This window comes from Sciurus carolinensis, chromosome 17, assembly GCF_902686445.1.
Source record: "Sciurus carolinensis chromosome 17, mSciCar1.2, whole genome shotgun sequence".
NCBI lineage: Eukaryota > Metazoa > Chordata > Mammalia > Rodentia > Sciuridae > Sciurus > Sciurus carolinensis.
This window is the reverse complement of record NC_062229.1, coordinates 48,536,640-48,564,321: the sequence shown is the minus strand read 5'-3', so window position 1 is coordinate 48,564,321 and position 27,682 is coordinate 48,536,640. Positions and strand designations below refer to the sequence as shown.

At 37.2% G+C, this 27,682-nt stretch overlaps 1 protein-coding gene across 6 annotated transcripts in view; it reads right to left on the bottom strand.

Moving 5' to 3' along the window:
• The window catches only part of Satb1 (SATB homeobox 1), a 94,444-nt gene that overhangs the window by 64,530 nt on the left and 2,232 nt on the right, over positions 1-27,682 (bottom strand). For 4 of the 6 annotated variants that reach the window (XM_047530631.1, XM_047530634.1, XM_047530635.1 and 1 more), the window contains exons 1-4: positions 8,305-8,425; positions 5,479-5,713; positions 1,616-1,792; positions 721-847 (exon numbers count right to left, since the gene is read on the bottom strand). In XM_047530631.1, the coding sequence (XP_047386587.1) occupies positions 721-847; positions 1,616-1,792; positions 5,479-5,689 (515 nt within the window). In that variant the 5' untranslated portion in view covers positions 5,690-5,713; positions 8,305-8,425. Of the gene's footprint in view, positions 1-720; positions 848-1,615; positions 1,793-5,478; positions 5,714-8,304; positions 8,426-23,383; positions 23,477-27,682 lie in introns of those variants that run through there. The other 2 variants (XM_047530633.1, XM_047530632.1) reach the window with 2 other exon arrangements.

Genomic DNA, 27,682 nt, shown 5'->3' with positions numbered 1-27,682 from the left:
GAAAGGGGATTATTACAAGATTGCATCCCGCTGCAGAACATTCCTTTAAGACAGACAGATTTCATTTTGCGCATCAAACAGATGCATCTGGAGATTGCTCTCGGTCTCCTGATTGTTCCGATTAGTTAATTACTTTATACAACACATCTGCTGTATCGATGCATGAATTATACATCAGCTGCCTGTGGTGGCTATTTTTTCATGTTACTTCTACCTTCCTGCTCTGATGCGCTTGGGAAGACAATTTAAGGTGTACTGCTTTCTCACGAGCCATCGTGAAAAGCATTAACGTATTAACTGATTTCCTTTCATTACTCTGTTCATACGAACTAAAATGGTAAAAAATATATAAATAAATAAGATCGCGGCAATAGTGAATAAGGCATTCTTTCACAAAATGTACACAGATGGCACTGTTCATGATATGCAAAAATATTTTTTTCTTAAGTAAACTTTATGTAAAATGCCTTCTTGTAATGCATCATTTAATTGACTAAATATAAAAAAGTCCTGTCTTTTGATAATCTGCAAAAACCTACAAATCTGGGGAGGACTGTCTTTATACACTGAAGTTAAGGAAAAAAGCAGAAGGAGTTAAGGTAACAAAATCACCTTTCTGAAACTTAGGTTAAATAAAAACAGAAGACTGCCCAGAAATGCTTTATTTCAAAAGACCAGGTAAACAGAATGTTTCGCCCTGGAATCGCTGCCTTGACTCACCTGTGTAACTGAATTTTCAATGTGACCACATGATACACATCTTGAAGCATATCTGCTACCGTAGCATCAGGGGCATCTGTCACATAAGACAGTGGAACTGGATTCCACTTTCCAACCTGGATTAGCCCTATTCCAGATAAAGAGAATATGTCACTCAATATTTTACTCTCAGATAATATATCTAGTTGAAGGTTTTTTTTTTTTTTTCCATTGCCCCCACTACAAGCAATATTGTTATTTCTGTTTGAATGATTCCCTTTCCTCTAAAAGGCAGGTCAATGAAAATATTCACAGCTTAGCTCTCCAAATTGTGAAATTATGTAAATGACTATAGGGTTGTTTATTATTTTGGAAATAAAACCCCATCAATAAAACCTATGCATAAGGCCACATTTTCCTAACTTAAAGGAAGTTCTAATAAGACATAGCCGAACCAGTTCTAAATGGCTTTACGATTTAGATAAGATTCTCTATTGCAGTGGGAATCAGCATTGAAAAATACTTTACAGCCCATAAAACCATCAGAAACAGAATAAAAGAAACAGAACTAGATATTCAGTCATAAATGCAAATTGACTCTCAACAGTCCATCTGCTCAAATACGCTCCTCACTTCCTTGTGGGTCCTCAGTGGAGCAGATTATTAAGGTCAATAAGCATACTAATGATTCAGCTGAAGTAATTTAAAAAAAAAATCTACCTCGACATTCCACATGAGCAAAATGTGTGTTAACTAAACCAAACTGAATTAAGCCAATTTTTTAAAGTCACAGTCTATAAGGAAGCAATGTAAAACCCGGGCTACAGTTATCTGAATAAAAATATTCACTGCTTTCTTTTCGAGGTAAACAAAGGATGCCAAGCAATTTTTCCAACCCCACATATGCATTATTTACCTTTGGCCTGGGCAGCAGAGCTATGTGAATAACCTAGAGATAGCAATGCCATTTCTATCAGCTGGTTGAAAAGCATATCCTTTCTCACCAACACAAATTCCGCATGCTCCTCCTTGCAATCATATTCAATGGCGTTTTCATAATGTTCTACCACGCAGAAAACTGGTAGCATGGTTCCTATCAAAAAAACAGAGAAAAAGAGAGAGAAAACCAACAATCTTCAGAAATACAGTCTGGGGGGGGAAGAAAAACTAAGCTATGAAAATAAATCTTCACAACAGTGAGAGAAGAGACTGTGCTTCCAAGCCAGATTGGGTAGAAAAATGCAGGCACACACACATAAATATATACAATCTTTTCTTAAGTTGCAGGAGAAATATTTAAATAGAATGTGAACTTGGGTCCTAAGATAACTTGGTCTCTGCTCTAATTTTAACAGTGCATTTTCCAAAAGCAATGAATGTAGAATTACCTTTTTGATCAAATAATAATGCTTACGAGAGAGAAATAAGTGTGTCTTATCTGATTTGCTGAGTAGTTTACAGTATGCAAACAACTCACTGCAGTTGTCTGAACCCACCTTCTTGTTGCCTACATGCTTTTGTTAATAATAAACTTTTCCTATTTGTGTCCAAACAAATTATCTTTGACTATAAGATGATAATTTTCTTTCTTTTTGAGATATTTTCTCCAACTGGTTCCATAAAAGAAACACAAAACTTAACCAAACTGATGCTTATAACATGCAATTTCAATATGTGCACCACGCAGATAAATAACATTTACTTTTTGGACTACTCATTTCATCTACCTGACTAAAAAGATACCATGCTGGCCATAGGTCTTTAAAATTAACTGTCTCCATGATAAAATGAGAAAGAGAAAAGGAAACTGGCCTCATCAGGATATATTAGGATCAAGGAATCTGCATGGATTTGATGTGCTCTCTCCTGGTTTATTTTAATCCAGTGTAATAACTCAGTAGCCAGATGATTAATAAGCACAGACCATACCACTGTTAGAAAAGAGCCTTGTGTTCTAGAAACTGAAATCATCAACTGCTGTCGTTCTCAAGGTGTTTACACAGCGCACTGTCAGACCTCCAATGATAACAGAAAAGGGTTAAAAACAGATGCATCTGAACTGTACTGTGGCAAACTGCCAGGAGGGTATCATCTTTAGCATAAATGATGACACGGGTTACTTTAACAGGGCACCCAGGATCCCCAATTAGTCCTACAACATCCATGCCTGTATAACATCTCTGTCCTCTGGACTCGCAAAATCCTACCAACTTCTGAAGATACCTAGTGCATACCAACCATTGCTGAAAATCAGGATTTCCTACTGACACCAGAGAGGCCCTTTACAAATTCTCTATTTGCTTGTTTCTGATGAACAAAAGCCGGCAATAAAACAGCTACATTTTTCCACATGTGTGTCTTCACCAAAGCTTTAGTGAACTGTTCACAAGAGATTCTAGCCCTGACAAATAAACCCCTTTAGGTTTACTTAGAAAAGCTCACAAACTCATTCGGAAGTACCAACAGGCTAGGCATGAAAAACAAGCCGCAGAGCTTGCCAATATTCTTGTCATTCATTCAGCTGTTTTATACCAGAGAGAGTACCCGTCAGGGATCAGAAGACGGCTTGGGGAGACCACAGCAAAAATAGCAATATGCAAACTGGTGATTTCTTCCTTGGCTTGAAGGTATTTTGGCAAAATCTCCTAAACAAATGAAAACATTCAACCCCTTTTTCTTAGTAGTGCTTTCTCATCTCAGCCACAATTTTTATCTAGCACCTGTCAAACAGAAACCATGCACATGAAAAAATAAGATGAGGGAAAAAAAAAAAAAAAAACCATCAAAAGGCTTTAGTAATTTTGTTATTTGGATTTAGCACAGACCTTTCTACAATTAAAATGCATTTTAAAATAAGTCATTATGAATACATTTTTCAAAAAGCACTTGAGCAGGAAGTGAAATTACTATACTGTGGTTCCTTCTCCCACTGTGATGTCTTCAAAGAGTTGGTTTAGTATGACAAAAACATATACATTGATTTTTCCTCTTATGGAATGAAACAGATGTGTTCTACTACATGCTGCTTCTCAGACTTATGAAAAAACTCCGCAGACCCATGACATAACTGTAGGCTTTTCAAACTATTAAAATATACTGGATATACTTTGTATTTTATTGATCACATTCAGAGGTACCTTTATAGATAATAAAGGTGGCCACAGATAAAGTAACAATAGTATCATCTAATTACAAATCTAGCTGCTAAATCTTCTAGCAAACTGTCACGGTTACCCTCCTGTTACTGGGAGTAACGCTAAACAGGAGCCTTCTCTGAACTGATTATTCGGGCTAGTGTTTGGCAAGACTTCCAACTACAGCAACTTCATAACCTTCCAGCATTAAAAGGGGAGAGCACTGGTCACTGCTGAATGCTAAAAATACCACATGATTTAAACCTGAAGGCAGTCTTAGAAGCTTTTGCTGAAGGTTTATGAGCCTGTGTAAACAGCACGTCTGCCATAAGGAGCAGTGAAGTCTGTAGAATCCTTGTCTAAAACTGTCCTGGCATTAAAGTTTGCTGTGCAAATATCACATAATACCAGAGACAGCTGAAATCTCCTATTTAGGAATTTATGGAACTTATATGTTTGCAGGCGTCAGAAAGTCTTTTTTATAGAGCCCCAGTGCTTCACAGTACAATATTAATGCACTCTGTTTGAAAAGCTGTAATAAATTATATTTTTAATGCTCTTACCCTGGCTTTCTTAAGATGCATACATTCTTGGCAAACAATCAATAAATAGGGTAATCATGAGTAGAGGCCAAAGAATTTGCTGAAGTGCTGTTTTTCCATTTTTAATAGATAAAGATCTAACAATACGGACTGCTGTGTCTGTTCATTTCAGGATCAATATATTCTTTGTTTTCGCCAAACCAAGAAAAAATAAATGATTGTATGATAAATGTTATGCATCAAACACAATGAAATTCCTCTGCCTTCTAACTTTATCTACTTAATATTCTTGGTTGCTAAAAGATGGCATTTTTATCCTTTGCTTAGCAGATGTAAGGAAAATCTAATTCCTATACATGTAATTCATAGACAAAAATAAAGACCCTTATGAGACACATACATAATACCACTATAGGCACTGCTTTACTAGAACAACAATGTCAAACACAAAGTTGTTAAACTTCATCAATTTAATATTGGCAGACAAAGAGTCATGCAGACTTGCACATCTTCTCTTTATAAACTTGCCTAAATCTGCCCTTCCCTTACCAAAATACCCAAATATAGCAAAAATTTTAAAACTAGAATCATCAGGTTTTTTACTGCTAAATAATGAGTTTTCTCTTCAGAAAATAAACCACAGAAAATGACATCACCAAACTTTTATACCATCTTATGTAAGATTTCCATGATCTGTGAAATTGCCTTACAACTAGCGATCATATGAAAAGCTAGGGCGATTCTCAAAAAACCTAAGTGTCCTACTCTTACTCAGGGTTAGTTTAAGTAACAGCCACCTACATATCCTTTCTTACATCAAAACCTTATGACTGGACCCTTGCATTAACTAAGACCACTATATTTAATTCCTTAAGTCCTTATCATCCAAAAAAGTCCAATGATTCCAATCTATAGGATAGTCAGAGGCTCCACCCAAGAACAGAGCATACACTTTCAACACATGATTGACAATACAACCCAGAATGTAACTATTTTCAGATCAGAAAGAATCCAGGAAAAGAATATACAAGCACCCCCACACAGTGACCTTGGGTAGGCACCAGAGCTTGCAGCTTTCTAGGATTTGGTTCCAGAGTATTTACCTTTCCTAAGGTTGGTTTTCATCAGATGGCCCGAGTGTTTTAAAGGCACTCCCTGCATTTTTGCACCTGTACTCCCAAGTCTTCCTCTTCCTAGTGGGCTCCCGTTCTGTTCCAGGCGGGCAATCTTGGCTGGTGGACCCTTCGGATCGCTTACATTGTTAGACATTTCTGAATGTTCTTTCCCCTGAGTTGCCTCGTTCAAATGATCCATACTCAGTCACTGTCTAAAGATCACCTGCCAGAATTTAAAAAGAAGACATGTTATAATTGGTTGGGGGGTCTGTATCTATATATGTGTCCCATATAGATGATGTACCTCTAAACATTTCTCTCCACATATATATTCATAAAATTGCTTACCTATATAAAATACAGATGTTACTATATTTTTAGATGACAGCACTACATTTCTCTTCAAATTAATAGAACAATTTGTGGAAACTGTACCAACACATATGAATAAAAAGATGATGTGTCATCCATAAACACAACTAAGTGTAAGAAAAATGGGCTTACTTTTAAGACAAGAAAAAACACATGCTAAAAAGAAAATAACAAGTTGTATTTATGGTCCGAATTTTTAAAAATGATGAACTTATTACAGCAACATTATCACAGGCAAGATTATCACAGTCTAAAATATTAAATTTAATGCATGTTTCTATTTTTACATATTTTTTTAATTTTATGAAAAAAAATATCATCTCAAAAGAAGGTAGAAAACATCTAAGTGCTTTTTAAACTCCCCATTGGCTTCACAAGTTCATACTGAGAAAAGTTTTCTGCTATCAAAGTTTCAAGAGTTACCGTAACCTATTAAAGATCTAGTGGAGGTTCGGGTCAAACATGTGACTACATCATTTCACCCCTAAGCAAACAGGAAGAAGTAGAGGGTTTCCTCAAATATTGTGGGTATAGGAGCATTACAACTTATCTTTCAGAGTTAATATTTAGGTGTCCATTACTAATAGAATAATGCTAACAATTTAAAAAACAAAACAAAAACTTGAAAGTACTTTGATACAAACAAGTTGAAGAGCCACGCTCACTTTCAAAAAAATCTTAATGATATTGGTAAAAACAAAATCTCCAGTATCCACAAATAATCAGCATGCAATGACGTTAACATTGTAATTTTTAATATAAACCAGATATTATCTTTAGGCATCAATTTTCATAGAATTTATAATGCAGTAATTAGTACAATATCAAAGTCACTTCTAACAGAGTGTTAACTAGAATTGATAAAAAAAAAGGTGAGAAGAAATATTTCATGAACTTTTATCAGACATGAAGTAGTGGACTTATCAATACTAAAGAGAACATACTAAGGAAAACCAGGGAGAATATAATTACCATTTTCTTCTAGCTATCTGATAATCTTATATAGCTTGTGCTTTTTAAAAAATTTTTATACCAAACCTATTTAGATCCAGATTTCTTTAAAGCCAGTCTGTGTTAGCATGGCTTTTCTATAAACATTTCCCCCCTCTGTTTAACTACTGACTACTTTGTCCCATATAATCAAGAAAAGTGGGGGAGCAATGTTAATCTAGAGGTTTAAAAGCAACCTTAAGAATGCCAACTGAAGAACTATAAAGTTTGAGAAATAATAATGGCTATTTATCTTTGACTCCGGGGTGGCACGCTGAGAACTAAAGGTTTACCGTTGATCGAGGTCCCATCTGTTTTTGGTTATGAGGTTCATTAACAATAAATGTGCCTTTTTTAACCACTTTTTATCAAGATTACTCTTTTCCATTATGTTAAACTGCAGTCTAAAGCCAAAATTAGAGAGTGATGATTATTAACTTATTCAAAACACTCTTTATAATGTTTCATGTGGATTATAATGCAGAGCTGCTTTTTCTAAAATTGGTTGCCTTACCCTAGAGCAGAAGACAAATTTTAAAACATCATTTGAAAAGAAAATCTTTAACCCTTGGGGCAACCCAAGAGGAAAAAAAAAATATGGTGGTGGCAGGGAATAGACAGCAGCATCAAAGTTAATGCTACAACATATTAAGTAATCATGAGGCTTAACAGCACTATAAGCTGTAGAGCAAATGAAAGTGATAGATTATAATTTAGTTAATGTATTGACAATCAAAATACCATATAGGTCATGCAAAATTGTCCTCTGAATATCCACCTATAAGCATCTATTAAACACTAAGTCATCCTGTAAAAAGCTTTACATTATAAAGCAAAATTACATGCACATAAAACACCCAATTTACTCCTTTAAACTCTATGCCCAGGGCTAAAGTTCACCAAACCTCAGTTTGGAATTGAAAAGAGCAACCTCCAACAGGCCTGCCTGGACTGACAGCAGCAGGAACTAACCATGGTCTCAACAGATGCCAGGCTGAAGAGTTTCTTTTGAGTTACACATTTAAAAACCCATATTAGTATAAGGTCTGGCTGGCACACAGAAAGCAGGCTACTTTCTCAAAATCCCATTTCCCTGCCCATAAACTAAGACCATATATAATAATTACTGAATGAAACAGTAAACTCAGTCTCAGCGATTATTTCCCTGAAAAAGAAAGAAATAAAAGCACGAAATTTCGGCTTCAAGAACCTATATTTTGCATTGTGGGTTCCTTTTCAGTGAGTTCCTTGCTGGATCGCCTCTCTTGCCCCCACAGAACCCCATAATCACATTTTAAGAGATTGTGCCCTTATCCATTCCATATGGCCGGCACGATCCAGGCCAAGCTTTCACTGTGACCTTTTAAAGAGACAAAGAAGCAAAGTACTATCTAGAAACAGAAACACTGCAGTTTTACTGAGTGAAATTAGCAAAACCGACCTGAAACTCACCACTTCAAAACTTGACAGCATATAAATAACAAAAACAAAGGAGATTTCCTTTGCAGCCCGGGTTCTTGAAGTGAAGTTCAAGACTGATGTTTTCTATGTCCTTTTTTTTTTTTTTTAATTAAAAAAAAAAAAAAAAAAAAAAAAAGGCAGCAGACCTGAAGGCGACTTCCCCTGAAATTGTATTATTTTCTCTTCCCCTACCCCCGCCCCCCGTAAGCGGGGGAAGGGCAGAAACAAACGTTTACAAGAGTAGCCATGGGAGAGGGGGTTTAAAAAAAAAAAAAAAATCACAATTCGAAAATCAACGTATATGATTTGTAAAATGTCTAACCTCAGAGAACGGGGTTTTCGGTGGGGAGGAGGGGAGAGTGGGAAGTAGGGAGGAGGGAGAAGATAAAATTGATCTGACAAGTGATTCGTTGGGGGGGAAATCGTAAAAACAAAGCAAAACCCGTTATGAGCTGTACACTATGGTGGTGGTGGGGAGGCGAGGTGGTGACTGAGGAATCTCTTAAAAAGAAAAAGAAAAAAAAAAAAATCACTGCGGACAAGATCTCCAAAAAGGAAGGGGGAGAAAAAAAAAAAAGGTCCCCTCTTCTCTCTTCCCTCCCTCCCTCCCGCTCGCTCGGGTTCTTCGGTGTGAGGACAGAAAGTCTACTTCTGGCTGTCACTTGCAATATTATTCTCCAATAACCCCGGAGAACGCGGAGAGGGGAAGGCCACCTCGCCTCCCTGCCAATCGCCCCCACCCCCTCCCCAACGATTGCGACTAATATTAACAAACCTTAAACTTTTTCCCTACAGCCTCGCACCCCCAACGAGGGCATCTACCAGGGGACAGCGAGGGTGAGGGGCAGAGGGTCTCGAGAAAAGCCCCGGAAAGGCACTAAAATGCCACTTTTGATTCCGCCCTCGCTGACAACAGCCCCGAGGACCCTCTCTCTGCCCATTGACGCGGGGCTGGGAGCGTCTGGGGAGCCCAGTGAGTGAGGGGAAGAGAGAGGATCGGGGGGGAGGGGGGAGGAGGAGGAGGAGGAAGATCAGAAGGCACCCCAGCCACCTCTACCGCCTCGGCAGTGACGAACTCCCCGCCCCCTCCCCCCAAAAAGTCGCCAAGCTCTCACTCAGCCAGAGTCCGAGGTAAACAACGAGCACCACAATGGCACTAGGACTTGGGGGGTAAAAAAAAAAAAAGAAGCCCAGAACCCAACAAAACTGATCAGGAGTTTCCCGAAATGCGAGAGGGGGGTGGGAAGCGTCCTCTGGAGTCGCCCTGGCTTTACGCACGGCCCCCGGGCAGGCTAGAGGGCGGCTGTTGCTGTTGTTGTTGTGACGAGGCCGGTTGTTGCTGGGTGGCACAGGGAGAGGTGTGTGTGTGTGTTTGTGTGTGCGTGCGTGTGAGCGCGAGTCCCCGGACGGGGCTGTTTCTCTCTCTCTCTCCCTCGGTCGCTCTCCCCCTCGCTGCCGTCTCTGCCCCCATTAAATTATTAGTTGACTCATCCCGGCCGCTGTCGCCGCCGCCGCCGTGCCCAGCTCGGCTCCGCGCGTCCGCCCGGGCTGCAGCCCTCTACGCCGCTGCTCCTGCTGCTGCTGCTGCTGCTGCTGCCGCCGCCGCCGCCGCTGTGGCTGCCTCTTCTTCCTCCTCCTCATTTTAATACAAAATCACCCCGCTCGCAGCCCCAGCCCCGAGCACGCAGCCTCCTCCCGGCCGCCCGCCGCCGCCCGGAGCCTTCCCCAGCGGGGCCGGCTCATCCGCCGCGTCCGGGGAGCGGGAGCGAGCGAGAAAGTGGCGGCGGCGGCCGCGGCGGCGGCGGCGGGGGGAGGGAGAGGAGGAGGAAGGGGGTGCGCAGCGGAGGAGGAAGGCGGCGGGGGGGCAGGGTGCACGGAGAAGGCGGAAAAGGGATGGGGATTAAAACCCGGGCTGGAGGGCCGGGATTGGGGGAGGGGGTGGGGGCGGCGAGTTAAAAAGCCTAAAGACAAGTAACTAGTGAATGAGTGCGGGCGCTGGGGGTGGGGGGAGCGCACGATTTCCGGCCCCGGGCGCGCAAGAATTTGTAATGAGCTTGATTAGAGTGAGGCGGCCCGACATTTATTACACACAATACCCAGAATAACAGGGCGCTGCGCGAGGGTTAGCGCTGGCCGCCGCCAGGCGCGCCAGGGAGAGCGCGGAGGGGAGGAGGAGAGGGGGCTTCCCTGGCAGCGGCCGCCGGAGCGGGGAGGGGAGCGCGCGGCGCGCGGGCGACGAGGGCAGGTGTGCGAGTGGGAGCGGGGCGGGAGGAGGGGCAGAACGGGCTCGGGGGCGGGAGGAATGAAAGTGACGGGGAGGAGGGGGCGAGGGCCGGGGGGAAAACTAACCACCCACTCACACGCCACAAAAACCACAAAAAGGAATACGCCGGGGGCGTCGCAGGCGGGCACCCGAGGGACAGGCGGGCGCCGGGGGGCGGGGGCGCGGAGGACGCACTGGCCCCGCGGGAAAGGGACGGAGTCTTGCAGGTGACAGGCGCTTGAGGACTGAGGTGGGGAGACTTCAGGAAGTGGCCGCAGGGGACAGTTGGGAGGTGGATCTCTCTGGAGAAGCGCAGAGGGTGCAGAAACATTTTGCAGAGCAATAAAGGTCAGGAGCCTTGAAACGCTCTCCCAAGTATTTATTCTCAAAGGATGGTGGTTCCTAAACTATTAAGAGTCAACATTTAAAAGCAGCCGAGTAAGAGCTTTCTGTACAAGTCAGAGTCATAGAACACTTTGGAGGAAGAAATATGCGGCCCATAATGGTGGAATTAAAATTTGGGTCACTTGAAAGAGACCTGACTTGTTATTACAAAGGAAAAGATGTCATCATTCTTAAAATAATTTACATCGGGCGAGAGACAGGAAAGTTGGGGTTGGTAAATACATCTGTTGTAGCAATAAATATACTTTTGCTGTAATCTACGGTAAAGTCCTCAGATCAATGATCATTATCACTTAAGTATTATCTTTAGATAATCTATTAAATATAGCTCATATAAAAATGAAGAACATTACAATCTCACCCAAAATAGAAATGCGTCATTTGGCCTTTAGGTTTTAGTACCACCATTTTAGCACCCTGAAGGTACTAAACATAAGATTTAATGCCTTTAATCACTAAACAAGAACAAAAAGTTATAAGAATTATTTTGTAGAAAACACTGGTAGGGAAAAGACAAAAATCAGTCAGATAAACATTTTGGTACACATAAAAAAAGCAACAAGTTAGCACAAGTACTGAGATAAGAGGGAAATATGCAAATTAGGCTCTTTAAAGCTACCAATACACTCTTAGACACACTGTTTACACTAGAAATCTAAGAAAAGCAGAAGGTAAAGTAGAAGATAAAGTATAGGAAATTATGGCCTCCTGGGGGAGGACAACTTTAGGAGAAACACAATGAAAATATATCACTCTAATAACATCCAAGTTTCACCCACAAACCGGAAAGGTTAGTCAAAATCGAGGAAGGCAACCTGAATCTTGGCACACATAAACAGAAGCCTTGAGTAAAAGAACATGTGCTAATCAAACAAGACAGAGCACCCAAAACAAGGGGGAAAAATGTAAGGCAATTTTTACTAAAAGCTACATTTTTTTAAATGTGGGGAAATATGGAGGAGGCTATTTTAGCTTAAGAATTAAGAAATATAATTGATAAGGAAATACACAAAAAGGGCAAAATGTAGTACCTTTGTGGGGATGTCTATTCTGGGTAGATGAACTTAAAATTATATTTTAAGAAGACATTTAAAAGAAAAAGCAGAATATTATGATGATAATGATTTTTTTCTCAACATGACAGGTTAAATTTGTAATTTCCAATATGGGTATTCTAATAGTTACTCCAAATTAATAATGCCTGACATATTTCCCTGAAACCTGACTTGTTCTCAGTAGGGACAGTGCATTCTAGTATCATGTTGAACAAATTTAAAAATAATAGCAAAATTTTTAAAATAAAGAAAAATTATGCCAGACTACAGAAGAATATGCCATTTACTCATGCAACTTCACCTCAAGTTGAATGACTAGAAAAGAAAGAAAAGAAGACTGTAGGGCAAAACAAAATTTGATCTAAAACATAAGAAAACTTAAGGTTACTGAAAATATCGATATTAAGACACATCAGAATAAAATATTATAAATGTTTATCCCATCATTTTACACAAATAAATAAGACAAAATGCTTCCTAATGACCTGATCAATGCTAATGTAATACAGGGATTAAAATAATAGTCTTTAAATCTGAATAGCACTTTTATCCAGGAATCACAAACCTATTCATAAACACAAATCATTAAAGTATGTAATAGGGGCTGACATGACCTTGGGAAATGATAAACAGAATAAGCAACATAAGATATCTAATAATGACTTTATTATAAAGAGTAACAATATATTACATTCATGGACCTATTAATCACATAGATAAAATAATTTTCTCCGGAGCATATTCTTTATTCCAGAACTGTATGATTATAAGAAAGGACAGAAGTAAAATGGCACACAGAACTTTATACCATAGTGGTATACTACATTGATGAACTGAATTACTACACACTATCTACTCCTTTAGAATATTCATTGTAGCCACTGAGTTAACAGTCAGGGTAAACTCAGATTAAAATAAAGAAGAAAAAAGAAAGATAATTAGGAAAATATCACCTGCCTAGGCATATGTAAGCGAAAGTTCTTTTTCATGGCAGGGAGAAAAATCATCAACTGATTCTACATAGGTATATATTTAGTCATAAAGATGCAAACATTTTAAAAAGTCAAATTTTATAAATACTGCTATCAAAAACTTCACGAACATGAAATATTGCAACTCAAATACATGAACTATTTAACATGTGGACATACAGTTAAAACAGAGTACATCAATTTTCTCTCACATGAGAAGGCATTCATACTGGAAGGCATTCCTACACAAAGGAAGCAAAGATAAAATATTGTAACTGATATACAAGATTTTTAAAAACTTAATGAAAGGACTACTGCATGTTTCAGATGGCAACGTATTAAGATAAATATGCAGGCAGATATCTGAAAGCATTAAAACACATTCAGAGTTCTGAATAGCACATACATTTGTAATAAACAGAGAAAGCATTTAGAATTCGAATGCTTTTAAGATATAGCAACTTCGCCAGTGACTGTGTTAGTAAAGCAATGCTCACCACCATAACACTTTCTAAGGACATGTTTTTTTTTTTTCATCTTTTTAAATTCAAATACAGTTGGCTATCTCTCTACACTCTTAAAGTATCACAATTTATGTAGCATATTGCTCTTTTTGTCATATCAACTCTTTGTTTTTTGGCTTTAGCTGCAGGTGGTGTTTTCCATATATGAATTTCTGGGAATATGGTCTGTGTTGGCCATATAAGGATGTCTATTCAAGCCATATGTTTTGCTGTCATGTGTCTCATTTTGTCTGTCTGGGATGTCAGTACTGATTTCCACATCGTTTCTTGAATGGACCAAATTCCAATTTGTAAGAGCAGGGAGGAAACGCTGGGGCTGCAGCCCAAACAACTTTGTCAAAACATATATTGGAGAGGAAATGCAATATCCTGTAAACATTTGCACCTTCTTATCACGTATTATCTATAACTGACATTATCACAACTGCAAACAGTTTTAGAAAGAATTCACTTGCTCGAGTTCAGATGTTTGCAGTATGTGTGTGCATGTAGCTTCATCATACAGATCCCACATCTTTGGAGGTCATGGCATGGCTCTCAACTGTGAGTCCTGCAGCTAACTGACCCAGCACTGAACTTGGGGAAGGGACTGCTTTTCTCTGACTCAACTCTCTGACTAATCCTACAAAAAGGTCTGGCCTCCATTATATATTTTCACAATACTTTGTATTTCTCCCTTGTAACAGTCATCATAATCTTAATCAATTAATAAACCTGCTAATTACTGGTTTAATAAATAGCTCCGTTATTAGACTGGAAGCCCTGTGGTAGAAGTCTGTGCTCACTGCCATACTACCAGAAATGTTATGCAGTATCCTCATAATATTTACATTATGAATGAATATACAGGAGCAAAACGCTCACAGTGTCACTTGAAACCAATTTCCACTATTATACTACATTGACAATACTTTTCAGAGATTGCAGAAGTGAAGAGAAAGGAATAGTGGAGAAGGTGGTTATACCATTTAAATTTGAATTAAAATGAAATAAAATTACAAGTTAGTTCCTCCACCCTATTTCAAGTGCCCAATAGCCCCCATGGGACTGTTGTTGCTATCATAATGCACAGTATAGCTACAGAACACTTCTCCATTGCAGAAAGTTCCACTGGATAGAGTTTACCTAAAGAATTCCTGTAAAAGACAACTAAGTGAATCCACGACCTGGTCAGGAGGAATCTTAGTGGTACTGAATGGCTATCAGACTTTCTAATAATGTCTGAATCAAGACCATTTTTCTATTTTAGAATTAGCCCATAGATCTGTAAAGCTGCATGAAATTATACTTGTGTACTGCTGGACACAAATTTAAGACAACTTTTTAAACATGTCTGTACAGGAAAGGGTCCTGTAATACAGTCGGACTAATATGCATTTACTCCAAATGCTCCTTTCCATGAGCATTTTAAATATCTCATAGGTGAAGTTAAAAACCACAGAGTCATTCCCACCCTTACCTCGGCCCCCACATTAAGTAAGCATAGCTGCCCTTGGAAATGGCTCTTTTGGAAGCTTTAATTGTAGATACTTACTCAAACTGGGAGGGTATCCAGATACCAAACAAATAATGGTACACTGCAGAAAATAATGGCAAAAGGCTTGAAAATGTTGCAGGAGAGATAAAAGAGTAATGATAATGAACTTTAAATATAGGGCTTAATGTTTTTGTTTTTAATCTTTTTCCCCAAATAAGTTGAGTTTCAGTTAGATTGATGGTGATCAAAAGTTGTTTCCTAATTACTTTGGGGTAGATATAAATACCTACTGGTAATTTATGATATGGTTTTAATAGACAAAGGTCATGATTATAGCAGAGAAAAAAAAAATAGACCAATGTTTTTGCTAGTTTGGGGAGATCTGGACAAGAGCAACTGTTGCAGTTGGCTTCTAGAAACCAACAAGATATTTGAGCCTTTCACCCAGAAATACTGCTGTTGAAAATTACTTTTATATTAGCAAAAATGTATTGAACAAATACTTTGAAAAGCTACCTTTTGTTCCATAGATGTTAGTAGGAATCATATCTCTGACCAGCCACAATGGTAATAATTTCATCAAAACTGGTACTATATGGACCTAGATCCAAAATTGAACAGGGAGCAGAAAAGATTCCTGCATATACCATTGCATCTACCAGTGCAGAGATCTTCACCAGAGTACTCAAGAGTTTAGGATGTTTCATTTTGTCCCCCTGGTTCCAGTAGTGCTGTTCCAGGTCCTTCTCACTTGGGAATTTCCCTTCTGCTATCTCCTTTAATACGCAGCTGGATTTCACCTCTTTGTCCAAAGCCTGCTCCAGCTGTTGGTTATTTCCTATGCTCCATTACTCTACATATCCTGCTTGCAATGTGACATTCCATATTTTGTATGCCTACATCACCAAACTGCAAGGCTGTAAGCATCTCAAGGTTTGTTATGTATATATTCCTGGAGTCTCTCACTGTGCCTGCCATCACAGGGAAGAAATTCAAAAGCTGTTTTTATGAGCCAGTGCTTCTTAGAATGCTGCTTAAAAATTTTAGGAAGTAAAGCCAGGTGCCAGGATCACACTCAGGATGTTCAGGCTGCACCTCTCTGCAATTAAATCAGAATGGCTGAGGGTGGGAGCTGGTCATTCAATTTCTTAAAATTCCCATGGTGATTCTGAGGTACAGGCAGGTTTGGCATCCACTGGGTTAAGTAATGTTTTGAATACAGGGAATCAAATATGCTGACTAGGACACCTGTGAGGTCAAGTTTTTATCCCAATCCTGGCATCACTTGGAAATGTTAACTCTCTTCTATGAGTCAGCAGTGGCCCAAAATTTAAGAAAGGTATAGTGGTGCACACCTGTAATTCCAGTTACTCCAGGAGAGGGTAGGGGATGAGACTGAGGCAGGATCACAAGTTCAAGGGCAGCATTGGTAACTTAGTGAGACCCTGTCTCCAAATAAAAATAAAAAGGTCTTGTGGTAGCTCAGTGGTAGAGTACCCTTGGGTTCAAGCTTCATTACCACAGAAAAGAAAACAGAGAAAGAAAGAGAGAAAAAAAGGAAAGAGGTATGTATGTATGTATGTATGTATGTATGTATGTATGTATAAGCAAGCCACTCGTTTCAAACAAACCAAAAAGAGTAAGGGGGAGAAGCCATTAGATCACTGATTTGGCGAATAAAGGTATGCTATTTGAGGAACCATGATAAATTAGCATTTGGGCACTTGCTCGAGATTTACTGGGGTGCCAGAAATCCTGTGCAGGTATGTGATTTATCATCACAGACATAAGCAACTAACCACAAAATTACACATGGAAGTACAGTTCTAAAACCAGTCTATTATTTACTGGAGCCAGAACCATCTGAGTTTCCTCTAATTCTTTTTCAACATAGTTGGGCATGCTCCCCTCCCCACCCCCCCCCCCAAAAATTCAACCTTGAGTGAGCTTCTCAATTTATTTCCAGACTGAATCACTGCACTTGAGCAGAACCAAAGTGCTCATACTGTCTATGCCCTGGGGCCAATTGCAGGGCATCCCAGCCCTACCTGCTGTGCCTTTAATACTCACAGGAAGCTCAAGGGATTTTGATTCCTCTCAAGTCAAAAGGCACCCTTCCCATTCAACCTTTAGCTAAGACATAATCAAAATTTACTTAGTGATATGAATATTATTGGTAATTTTTCCTGGCTTCATTGTAGGGAGAAAGAGTTTGAGGTTACAATGGGCCTTGAATCCTAGTCAAGGTCATTTTTGTGGGAACATCATCCAAAGGCAATATCTGATATTGTACTTCCATGCCCAACACCACATGATGCTAGACCATGAATTGTCCACTGGAAAGGAAAGTCACCACCAGAAACAAATGCTTAACAACTGGATAACGATTAAATATGACTATAAAGTTTGAGATTTGCTAAAGCAAAACAAAGTTCAATGCAAAACTAAAGCACATTCTACTCAGGCTAATAGAAAGGAGTCAGAAGCAGATTGTGATAGTTACACAATGCTGTGAATGTAATTAATGTCGCTGAACTGCATATTTAAAAATCATAAAAATGGCATATTTTATGTTACATATATTATCACATTTAAAAAAAAAAAAGCAAAACATTCTTTCATTTAGACCTAAGACTGGCAGAAGTATCGTGAAAATATCATGTCAACCTTCAGGGAAATAATGTGTTACAACGCATTTCCTCTGCTTTGTCCTTCCCTGCTGACTGCCACAGTCCAGTCTACCCTGGATAACTATCCATATGATGAATACCCAACCCAAGGATAATCAACAGGATGGTTAATTCTGGATCAAGGTCTCACCCACTTTGCGGGTTCTCCAATGCAAGAAGATGGTTCCCTTTTAAGGTTTTATGCGATACAAAATATTAGAAAATGAAGATAAGGAAACATAGACAAAACTCAAACAAACAAGAGTATATTAAATCCAAAAGTTCTTTTTGGATGTTTTTCCAAAGAGTAAAAATCATTCGTGAAATAGCACACATTCCCATTAAACAGTTTTTAGAATGTCACACACTGATGTGCAGCACTGTAAAAGTGTGATCTATATAATAATTCATAAATTGTCCACCTATAAAGACTTTAGTTTCCATTTTTTAAAACAAAAGAAAATGATTTTTTAAAAGAAAGTCTTTTGAATTTGATTTGTCAATTATTATTTTTGTGATAGTAATAAGGATTAAAGTATTTATTTCTTATACAATTAGAAACATCTTTTCCTCTAATACATTATCCTATAGTCTACTTTAAATCAACCTATTCCTATCAGTATATTTTATATTAGGATATAATTTAATATTACTGAGAGAATTTAATGAATTAGAAATTCATTTACAAATTATATTTTATTGAAGTTTATATCTATATGTATATGTATCTGGGATATGCATGACTAAGGAATATTAATATATAGTGAAGCTGAATTTAAAAGATATCATGTATAAAAGCATTAAATAAAATACTAAAAAACAGCTTCACAGTATAGCTAAGGCATACCTAGTTAACTATCCTGAAGGTGCCTTTCTTTATTAGTGTGTTTATTGTGAAATTTAATTCATTAGATAACTGACAAGGAATATAAATATGCATGCAAATTTCTAGTTGATATGAAGAAAAAAGTTTATAAATAATCCTACATTATAGCTTAAAAAAAAGAAATAGCCTTGAGGCTATTTTTTAATCAAGTATTTTTATTTATTTTGTAAAGACTTTTCATTTGTATTTTATACACACACACACACACACACACACACACACACAAGGGAGAGAAACAAACAGCATATTTATGAAAAATTTTGATGGGGACCAGCTTGTAACTGTTTTGAGAATGCATTGTTTTAAAGATGGTCAATATCCACTGTTTTTCTATTATGTCTACAATTGAGTAAACACTACATATTTATTTAATAATGAAAACTGAACTTATCTCTCATTAGAGGCAACAAGGCCCTCAAAAATAACTTTTTAGTTCACTTTGCACATAGGGAATTTGTCACTAAAAATTTACAACCCTGCAACCAAGACTGGCACATACTACAATTTAGGATATATAAAACCAAATCTTATGGCATTCTTAGTAAAATTAAGAAATCCAATTGTATGTCCAACATTCAAGTATGAATAAATGTGTATATCTACAATATACATATATAGCAAAACATTTCTATACATAGATAATACTTACATGTCATGCAAGAGTGTATTACACTATTAAAACTAGTCTACCACTGTTTGCATCAGAAATCCTTTATACCCACAGTTAATGTAACACCCCTCTTATTAAACAACTCAGGTGAAAGATAGGGGGTAAATAACATAGGAGGGAAAGTAGTGGAGTAAAGATTTGGTTATTGCTTCTTACTCCACTAGCTATCTAAAGGGGATCCTTCATTAGCTAAGCAGGATCAGATTCCATATCTATAAAATGATGAAACAGAATCTGATAATCTTTAAGACCAGTTAAAAAATTATCTACCTTTACATTTAATTTAAAAAATTAAGTTCACTTTGAAGACAAAACAAAGATGTGAGGAAATTTCTCACATGCTATGCTAGATGTTTATCTATATGTAAGAGACAGGTGTCAAACAAACAAATAAAAAAAAAACACTAAGGCAAAGAGAAACTTTAACTCACCAGATTCCATCTGTTACATTTGAATTCATGCATAATTGATTATCCATGACTGGTAAGTTCTTTTCTCACTAGCCGACCACAGTTTTCTAAACATTATGTATTAAATCACTACTGAAGTAGACTGCATTTCAGAAACAGCAAGGCAGAATAAGAATATTTTAAATGAAAAATTACATGCCGGTTAATAATAATACAGCTGACCTATGTTTAAGGGAGAGAAATTTTAATCATGTGCATATTAAATATTAATAACCTATTCTGTTATTGTTATAATAAGGTTAAGTAGGCTTCTCCATGCTTAAGGAAAGAGAGAGAAGGAGGAATGCATAATGGTGCAAAAAGACACAGAGACAAGAGACAGACATAAGGAAAATGTGTCAACAATAAACAAGAGGAAATGAGAAAGAAGGAAAAGATGAAGGTGGAAACTAATCTCTATGTGTCATTATGACTGCCAGAGTACTGGCAAAGAAGCAGCATCCTTTTATTTCAATTTTAATCATTTCTGAATTTTAATACCCGGCTCCTTTTGTAATTCTCCTGGCATTCCCCATATGCCTCCATCCCAGCCAAAACACCAGTGTAAATTAAATGGCAGGCAACCACACCACTGATGTAGTCTCCCCAAAGAACCTACCAGGTGACCAAAAGCAAAAGAGGTATGTCTACCTTATGTCCCTGAGGACCTCCAGCCAATTAACTGGCTGAACATTTTTTACTTTCTTTAATTTTGAAAAGAAGGACAGGAGTTAGGTAAGCCACAGATAGAGAATCATTAAAAAAAATAAAGCAAGCCAGTAGTAATACAATAATCAGTGACCATCAGGGCCTGGAAAAATGAGTTTGCTCTCACTGGCACTAAGGAGCATCACATGATTATTTAATTACAGCTCTAATTTTTGTCTCGTGGATGGCAACATATCAACAATTAATAGGGCAAATAGAGGAGACTGTGTTTTTAAAGAGACAGAATATGCATGATAATGTAATAGGTCACACAGCAGTGCACCACTTAAAGAATTCTTTCTTTTGTGTAACTAAATAGAAATGCCTGCAAATAGCCCCACACATTTTAAAATGAGAATACATTTTAAAAGGAAGTGTCTTTTTTTTTTTTTTTTAAGATAACTTTCATAGGATGCCTGAACTTTTCAGGATGTTTTAGATGCAGCTAACAACCCTACTGAAACTCTAGTATTAGTTTTAAGGAATGGAATGAAATCTTTGTTAATATAAGCACCCTGAATCTTAGAAAAGTTTAAAAACAATGTATACAGCTACAGTAAATAAAAATGTATTTATGCAATAATCATAGCTAATATTTATTCAATGGCATCCTGAAAAAAAAGAATGTTATGGTAAGAAAGAACAGGTAGAGGTCAATTAGCCTTGGGCCACTAGTCCGTGGTACTTTGAGCTCTGGAATATCAGAAAGGCCACCACATGGTGTCCTAACTGTAAGGAACTCAGGAGAGTTGACTCTGGTACATTTATTACAACAATCATACACCAAAGGACCATGAACCTGAACAGAGATACTTAACCTAATCCTGAAGGTCAGACAATGAGGATAAAACAGAAACCCTGGTGCTTCTGTCAAAAAAATGACAGCACACATAGTTAAAGAAGAAAAGCAGCCAATTATCCAGAAAACTGGGGCATGTGTAGATTAAGAGCTCAGATAACCCCCATGAAAACAGAATGTGAGGAAGAAAAGTCTCTTTTCCCAATAAATCTTTATCGGCATGATCTATTTTCAATATTTATTGTTATTATTTTAGCACTTCTTTCATGAATGCTTACTGTGTACAAGCCACAGACAGCTAACTCTTTTCCCTATTTTATGTAGAATAGTCATGTACCTTAAACTTAATTCCTTTTTGGCAGTTTAATAATTTACAGAAATAAATAATAGTAGCACCTATGAACTTGATAAAGCGGGAATCCTAGAGCATTTTTGAATGCCACATTATAAGGTACAAATTCTGATTTATCAAGAAAATTCAAAGAATTAAAAAATATGATAGACCGTCTAAAGGTAAATCCAGCTTTAAACCCCTGTAGTTTCATTTATCTGTTGTTTTGCCATGCTCCAAACCACAGCTAAAACCCAGGTTTGAGATTTGAACAATGAAATAATTTTAGAAATGCCATTCTGATCAGCTGCTCAAATGTATTTGAAATATTAGGTTATACAGAATTGTAAGGAAAGAGTTTGACTCAAGAAACAGTAACTAAAATGATTCACAAAAAGAAGTATTAAGAGGTGCTAAATCAACTCAATAAGCTTTCAAGGGATCAAAGTCATCAAAAAAACAAGAAAATGTGGGCATTTCCAAATACAATATGGGAAAGCTAAAACTGCTGAGGGGCAATAATTTCTAATGCCACTAGCAAAAATCATCAAGCCAATACTAATTACAAAAAAAGGAAAACAAGAAGAAAATGTTATAATCCAACAAAAAGTTTTAAAATTAAGAAATCTTAGTAGAAAAATGTTTTGATGATGCTGGACCAAAAATCTGACTCCATACATTCTAAAAGAAATTTTTTAGAGTTTAGCAAGCAGCAGCTTGTATGCAAGGAGTATACATCATTCTTTTTTAACATGATTGTTAATATACAGTTAACATGTCTCAGAAAAGGCTGTAATTAACTGTCTACTGCTCTAATAACACTAATAAGCGCACAGTATTATTAAAATACAATGACTCCATACAAACTAAGGCTGTCATTTTTAAACTTTTAAGATAATGTTCTAAATTGTTTTTTAGTCCTCTTAAACCACCCAAAAAGGAGCCCACCTCTAAGAGTATTTTTAAGCACAGTTATTAAAATATTGTCCTTTCCTCTCAGTCTTCAGAATCTGTCTACCATTAAACAGAATGTGTAAGTATCATTTCAATTGGTGAAAATACAAGGGAGACATTTAACATTATTTTACCAATTCAAAAATTCTTCTAAAATTTAGAACTGTAAACATTTTGATTTAGTACTTTATTCACTGATAAAATACTTTCTGGGGGAAATAAGAACTTGCTATATATCAAGAATCACATAGCTCTGCTGATAATCCCCAATGATTTCCATTGTGTGGTTCACTGAAACAGGAAAACTCAGTTGCATTCAACATCAAACAGTTAATTATGGATATGCTATATTCAAGACTACCTTCATATCAAAAAGTATCTGCAATCTCAGGTTCTATTTTATTCATAGTAATTATTACAATAAAACATTTATAACATAAAACTTTTTTAAATCCTCAATATTAAAAACATTAAAAGGCCAAATTATCATTTACACACTCTTGACAGCATATCAGAAACCACTGAGTAAAACTAAAGAGGGATCTCCAGCAATAAACTCTCCTACATGCTTGGTTTCCAGGAAAATTGCATCTGAAGAATTCTCCATCACACAGAGTACTGAATACCTTTTCCTCAAATACCTCAAGGAAAGAAGGGCTGATAATTTCCCCTGGGAAATTGCTACCATATCTCACCACACACACACACACACACACACACACACACACACACACACAAATGATCACTGAAGAATTGTTCTTGGTATCTAGTCCCAAATCATCTATAACTGAGAAAAAGCAACATCCCCAACATAGAGACCTCCCCCGGACACTAAATGCCTGCCTCTCTGTGTCTTGTAGCTCTGATTCTCCATATGGAACTGACCGTAGGAACTTTTCTGGCACTTACCCTCCAAATTTCAGAGGCTGTTCTCCAAAACTAGCCCTAAAGGAAAGGTCTGAAAAAGTAGTCTTTGATGAGGTGACAATGATGAAGTTCTCTCTGGCACTGCTAGCAAGGCAGAAGCATCCCCAAATGAGGAGGTTACCAGTTGCCTGTGAAGCAGCTGGACCATTACTGCAGTTCTGAGGGTGCGTCACAAATCAGGTCATAGCTCTGGGTAGAGTCCACCCACTTCACCGGGTACACCGCCCTCTACTTCCTGCACACCTGGGGGGAAGGGGAAAGAGCAGGGGGGCCAGCTCGGGTCCACAGACATTCTAGTAAAGGCACAACCAGGTGCAGCTAGACATCTGCCTCTTCTGCAAGCATTTCAGCCTCATCTGGGGGACCTGCACCCCTAGGTACTCAAAAATGCATGCAACACTAAGCGGGCTCTAAAATGAGTGATGAGCATAATAAAATATTTGCACAGTTAAATGTTTTATCTAGCAAGATCTTTCCTCCACTGGAAACTGAACCAACTCTTAATTTTTGATTATAAGACACTTCTCTACTAAATGTCAAATAACTGGACTGAATAAATTCCAGCAGAAACTAGGGACATAAATCCTGGGGAACCTGCTAACTAATTTTCACCTCTTATAACTAAACTGAATTACATCCTTGAAAGTCCATTGAAAGAGGTGATTACAATTTCTATTACGAATCTCAGACAGCAACAACTGTGGAATGATACAGAATAACTTGAAAGAATAAAAATAGGCCAATATGCTGGAGAAATGCTACACTACTAAATCTCACCCTGAATATATATACACACAATCTGTATCTATTTACTCTGAAATGAAATATCTGATCTTAAAAAAGACTTTTAAAAAAATAAACAGCAAAAGGTACCGTTGGCATAAGTTCAAAAGTACAAAATAATGTGTGTTAATGTGTTGATCACACTCTATGAAGACATCAAGTTTAAATAGACTTACCATTGAGAATCGCAGTTAGGAATGATATATAAATCACCAGAGTAGACACTTTTTTCTTTGGTATAGTGAAGGAAAAGAAACTCGTGTAGCAGATTTGATTTATATGCTGTATTAAGGCCATATTCTGCTCTAATGTCAGTGGAATATGTGATTAGAGATTGACAACTGTGAATAGACAATGAGTATAAGAGGTTCTTAGATAATTTAAGTGAGAATAAGCATTTTCTCAAAAGTCAGTCATGAGTTTGGGAATTCAACTTGAACAGGATTTTGATGTTTCAAAGAAGTTTTGAAAGAGAAGGGACCTTTACTTTAAAAGAAAACAACAAATACACTTAATATTCTAAGAAAGTAGAAATCTACCTTGTTTTAAGTATAGCAGATTAACAACACAAATGAAGGACACAAGAGTATTTCCAGGGGAAAGCTAAGAGAATCAATCAATCAACCAATGAGTCCCACTTAACTTCCTTAAAAACTGAAGCCTTCCATCTAAGATTTGGAAGGGAAGACACTTTATCATAGTCATTATCTAAGGAATCAAATAGTTTAACCTATTTGGAACTTTGTAGAAAGTTAATTCAGCAAACACACTCTTGAATGTGTTTGAACATATTTGTCCTGAGGTTGCTTTAAGATGACTATTTTAAGTGGCATGCAGATTCTTTGGGGGTTTTGATGTTATAGTTGAGGTATGCAAAGTAAAAGTGCATAACATTTCTTTCAACTGGTTCTCACACGACAGAAATGAGAAGATGAAATTACTCTTCTTTAAAGTTTTGCCACTGGGAAATGATAAGAAAAACTCCTCTCGACCCCTACTCCCAACCAGGAAGAGTCTGAAGCCCTGGATTATAGCACAGGTAGATATTAAAATGGAGACAGAGCCGTTATTTAGTGGTGACAGGAATATAAATACGTGCACTAACCTATAAACTGGTATTTACTTCAGGAAGGTAAGTAATATTTTTCCTCTGATTGCTGAGCTGTCAGTTTAATGCAGCGTAAATAAACAGTAGGTGCCTGCTAGCTCGAAGTAGGAAGTGTTCATTCCACACGAGGAACAGATTACTGAAGCCTGATGCTCATCATGCTGAAACATAACTTTCATTTTACCAGAAAATATACCCTACCGTGGATGATTTTTCGTGCCTGATCTATTAATTAACTTAACTCTGTTCTGTCAAAATGTAAACCAATTTGTAAAAATCATCACAGAGTTTTGGAGTTTGAAAACCCAATCAATTTGAAAAGCAAGAGTAATGACTGTTTCATAATCTGATCACAAATGCTAAAAATGAATACTTAATATAATAAGCATAAACTATGTAAAACCAAAAAAAGACAAAAACATTTAAATAACAGAATAATCTGACTTATCTAATTTATTCCAAATCCTTCTCCTTTGCTCATTAAAAGCAACTGGCACCTTTAATATTTCGTAACCTTGTTGTCGTTTGATCTTTTCCATATGCATGCTTACTTTGCTCTCTGCAATATCTAAAGATGAACCATTCATAAAATTAATCCACACTCCCTAGTCCCAATAGAAGAATTCTGAACACTCCTGAGAGAAGTGGCAAGTTTGAAGATCAAATGATGACACCCTCCCTAACAGCATTCATGAAAAACCTGATTTTCTTCCCATTTTATGTATGCTAGAAAGCTATGACAAGATATAGCAGCTACTTTCCCCCTTATATGTGAATACTGAGCAAAGTGTTTTGTGGTAGCATTTAAAATGAGAACTCATCTAAAAAGTATAAGAGGCAATTTGGGGAAGTTTCTATTTAAAAAATGAACAAAATTCTGATAACTGATCAATAGACTGTAAAGGAGAAAGAGGGATTTTAAAAAAGTATTTTTTTACATTCAACTATATGTCTAGACATCATCTAAAAATTGATTTAGTCACATGCATTTATGTACTTTATATTAATTGCAGTCATCCAAGACAACATGTATGGAAGAAATGATGTATCTGTGTAAAGGACATATCTATGTATGGCTCTTCTGGAAATTTACAGAGCAGATGAAAAACCACTAGAGTGCTTTATAGAGTCCCTGCTGTATATCCATGTTGTGTTTAGCTTAATAGTGTTTGTAACCAAAAGATTTTTACAATAATGAGGAACAGGTGCCTGTCACCTGACCTTTTAGGCCTAATTTACAATCCACAACCTGTCACACAAAAAAATAATTGAAATTCTACTCTAGAAATTTCAGTCCTTGCTAATGTAACGTAGTGTTTCTTAACCATCACTCAGCACATCAAATCTTATTCAATCACAGGCTCGTATAGCTGGCAACAGACTTCTTGGCAGAAATAAACCAATACTCATTTTGTTGTTGTTCTTGATTAAGATGCTGGTAGACAAAAGAACTACTTTTGTAGGTTATCAAAGAATATATTAATTTATTACAACTGAACAAAAGACATTCCTCTTGAATACTTTTACATACAAAGAACTATTATTTATTACATATTTCAGCTTGTGGGAAAGTGAGGAATGCATTGATTCTGGAAATAACTATTCAGACTTTTGGAAGTTCTTTAGGTCTTCTTTATCTGCCCTCCACCACCACATTTTAAGGAGCTAGTTCTTCAGGAGGGAAATCCCTGTTCTTTTTCATCTATCATTTGTATTCATTATTCAGAAAGGAATATAAAATTGAGCAGTGATTTTATTTCTCTTGCATAATCTTGTTACATGTAGCCATACCCCAATTTAACAATGCTTTGGATTTTGTAGGTACTATTTACATTTTATGTATAACATGTGACTGAACAACTCTACATTTTATTTTCATTAGAAAAGAATATAAAGTAGCAGGTGTCAAATGTGATGAAGAATAAACATATTTGATATATTTATAAAATGTATAGTCATTTAAGATGTGCACAATTAGGATACATCTTTGGCTACTGTTACATGTTACACTGTATGCATATTGTTGAAAGTGTATTTAATAATGTGCTTAACCAAGTTAATTAAAGTATTTATGACTGGTGATTGTGTTAAACACTTGGAGAGGTAGTGAAAGATACAGTCAGTTACTTCTGCTAACTAAAGTTGAAATTATGCACTTATTATAACCTTTTCTAACAATGTGAGAAAAACAGAGTAAATATATTAAATTTGTTTCACAACAGATGCTTAGGTTGTTAATATTTAAGATGCCTATTCATGCTATTCCTGTCTGCACATTTGTCAAAAATGTAAGCTTGAATGCTAATGTTTGCCAGCAGACTGGAGCAGCCAGTATATGAATGTACTACTGTTCTACTAAAATAATATGCAATAGAAATAAAGGACTGCTG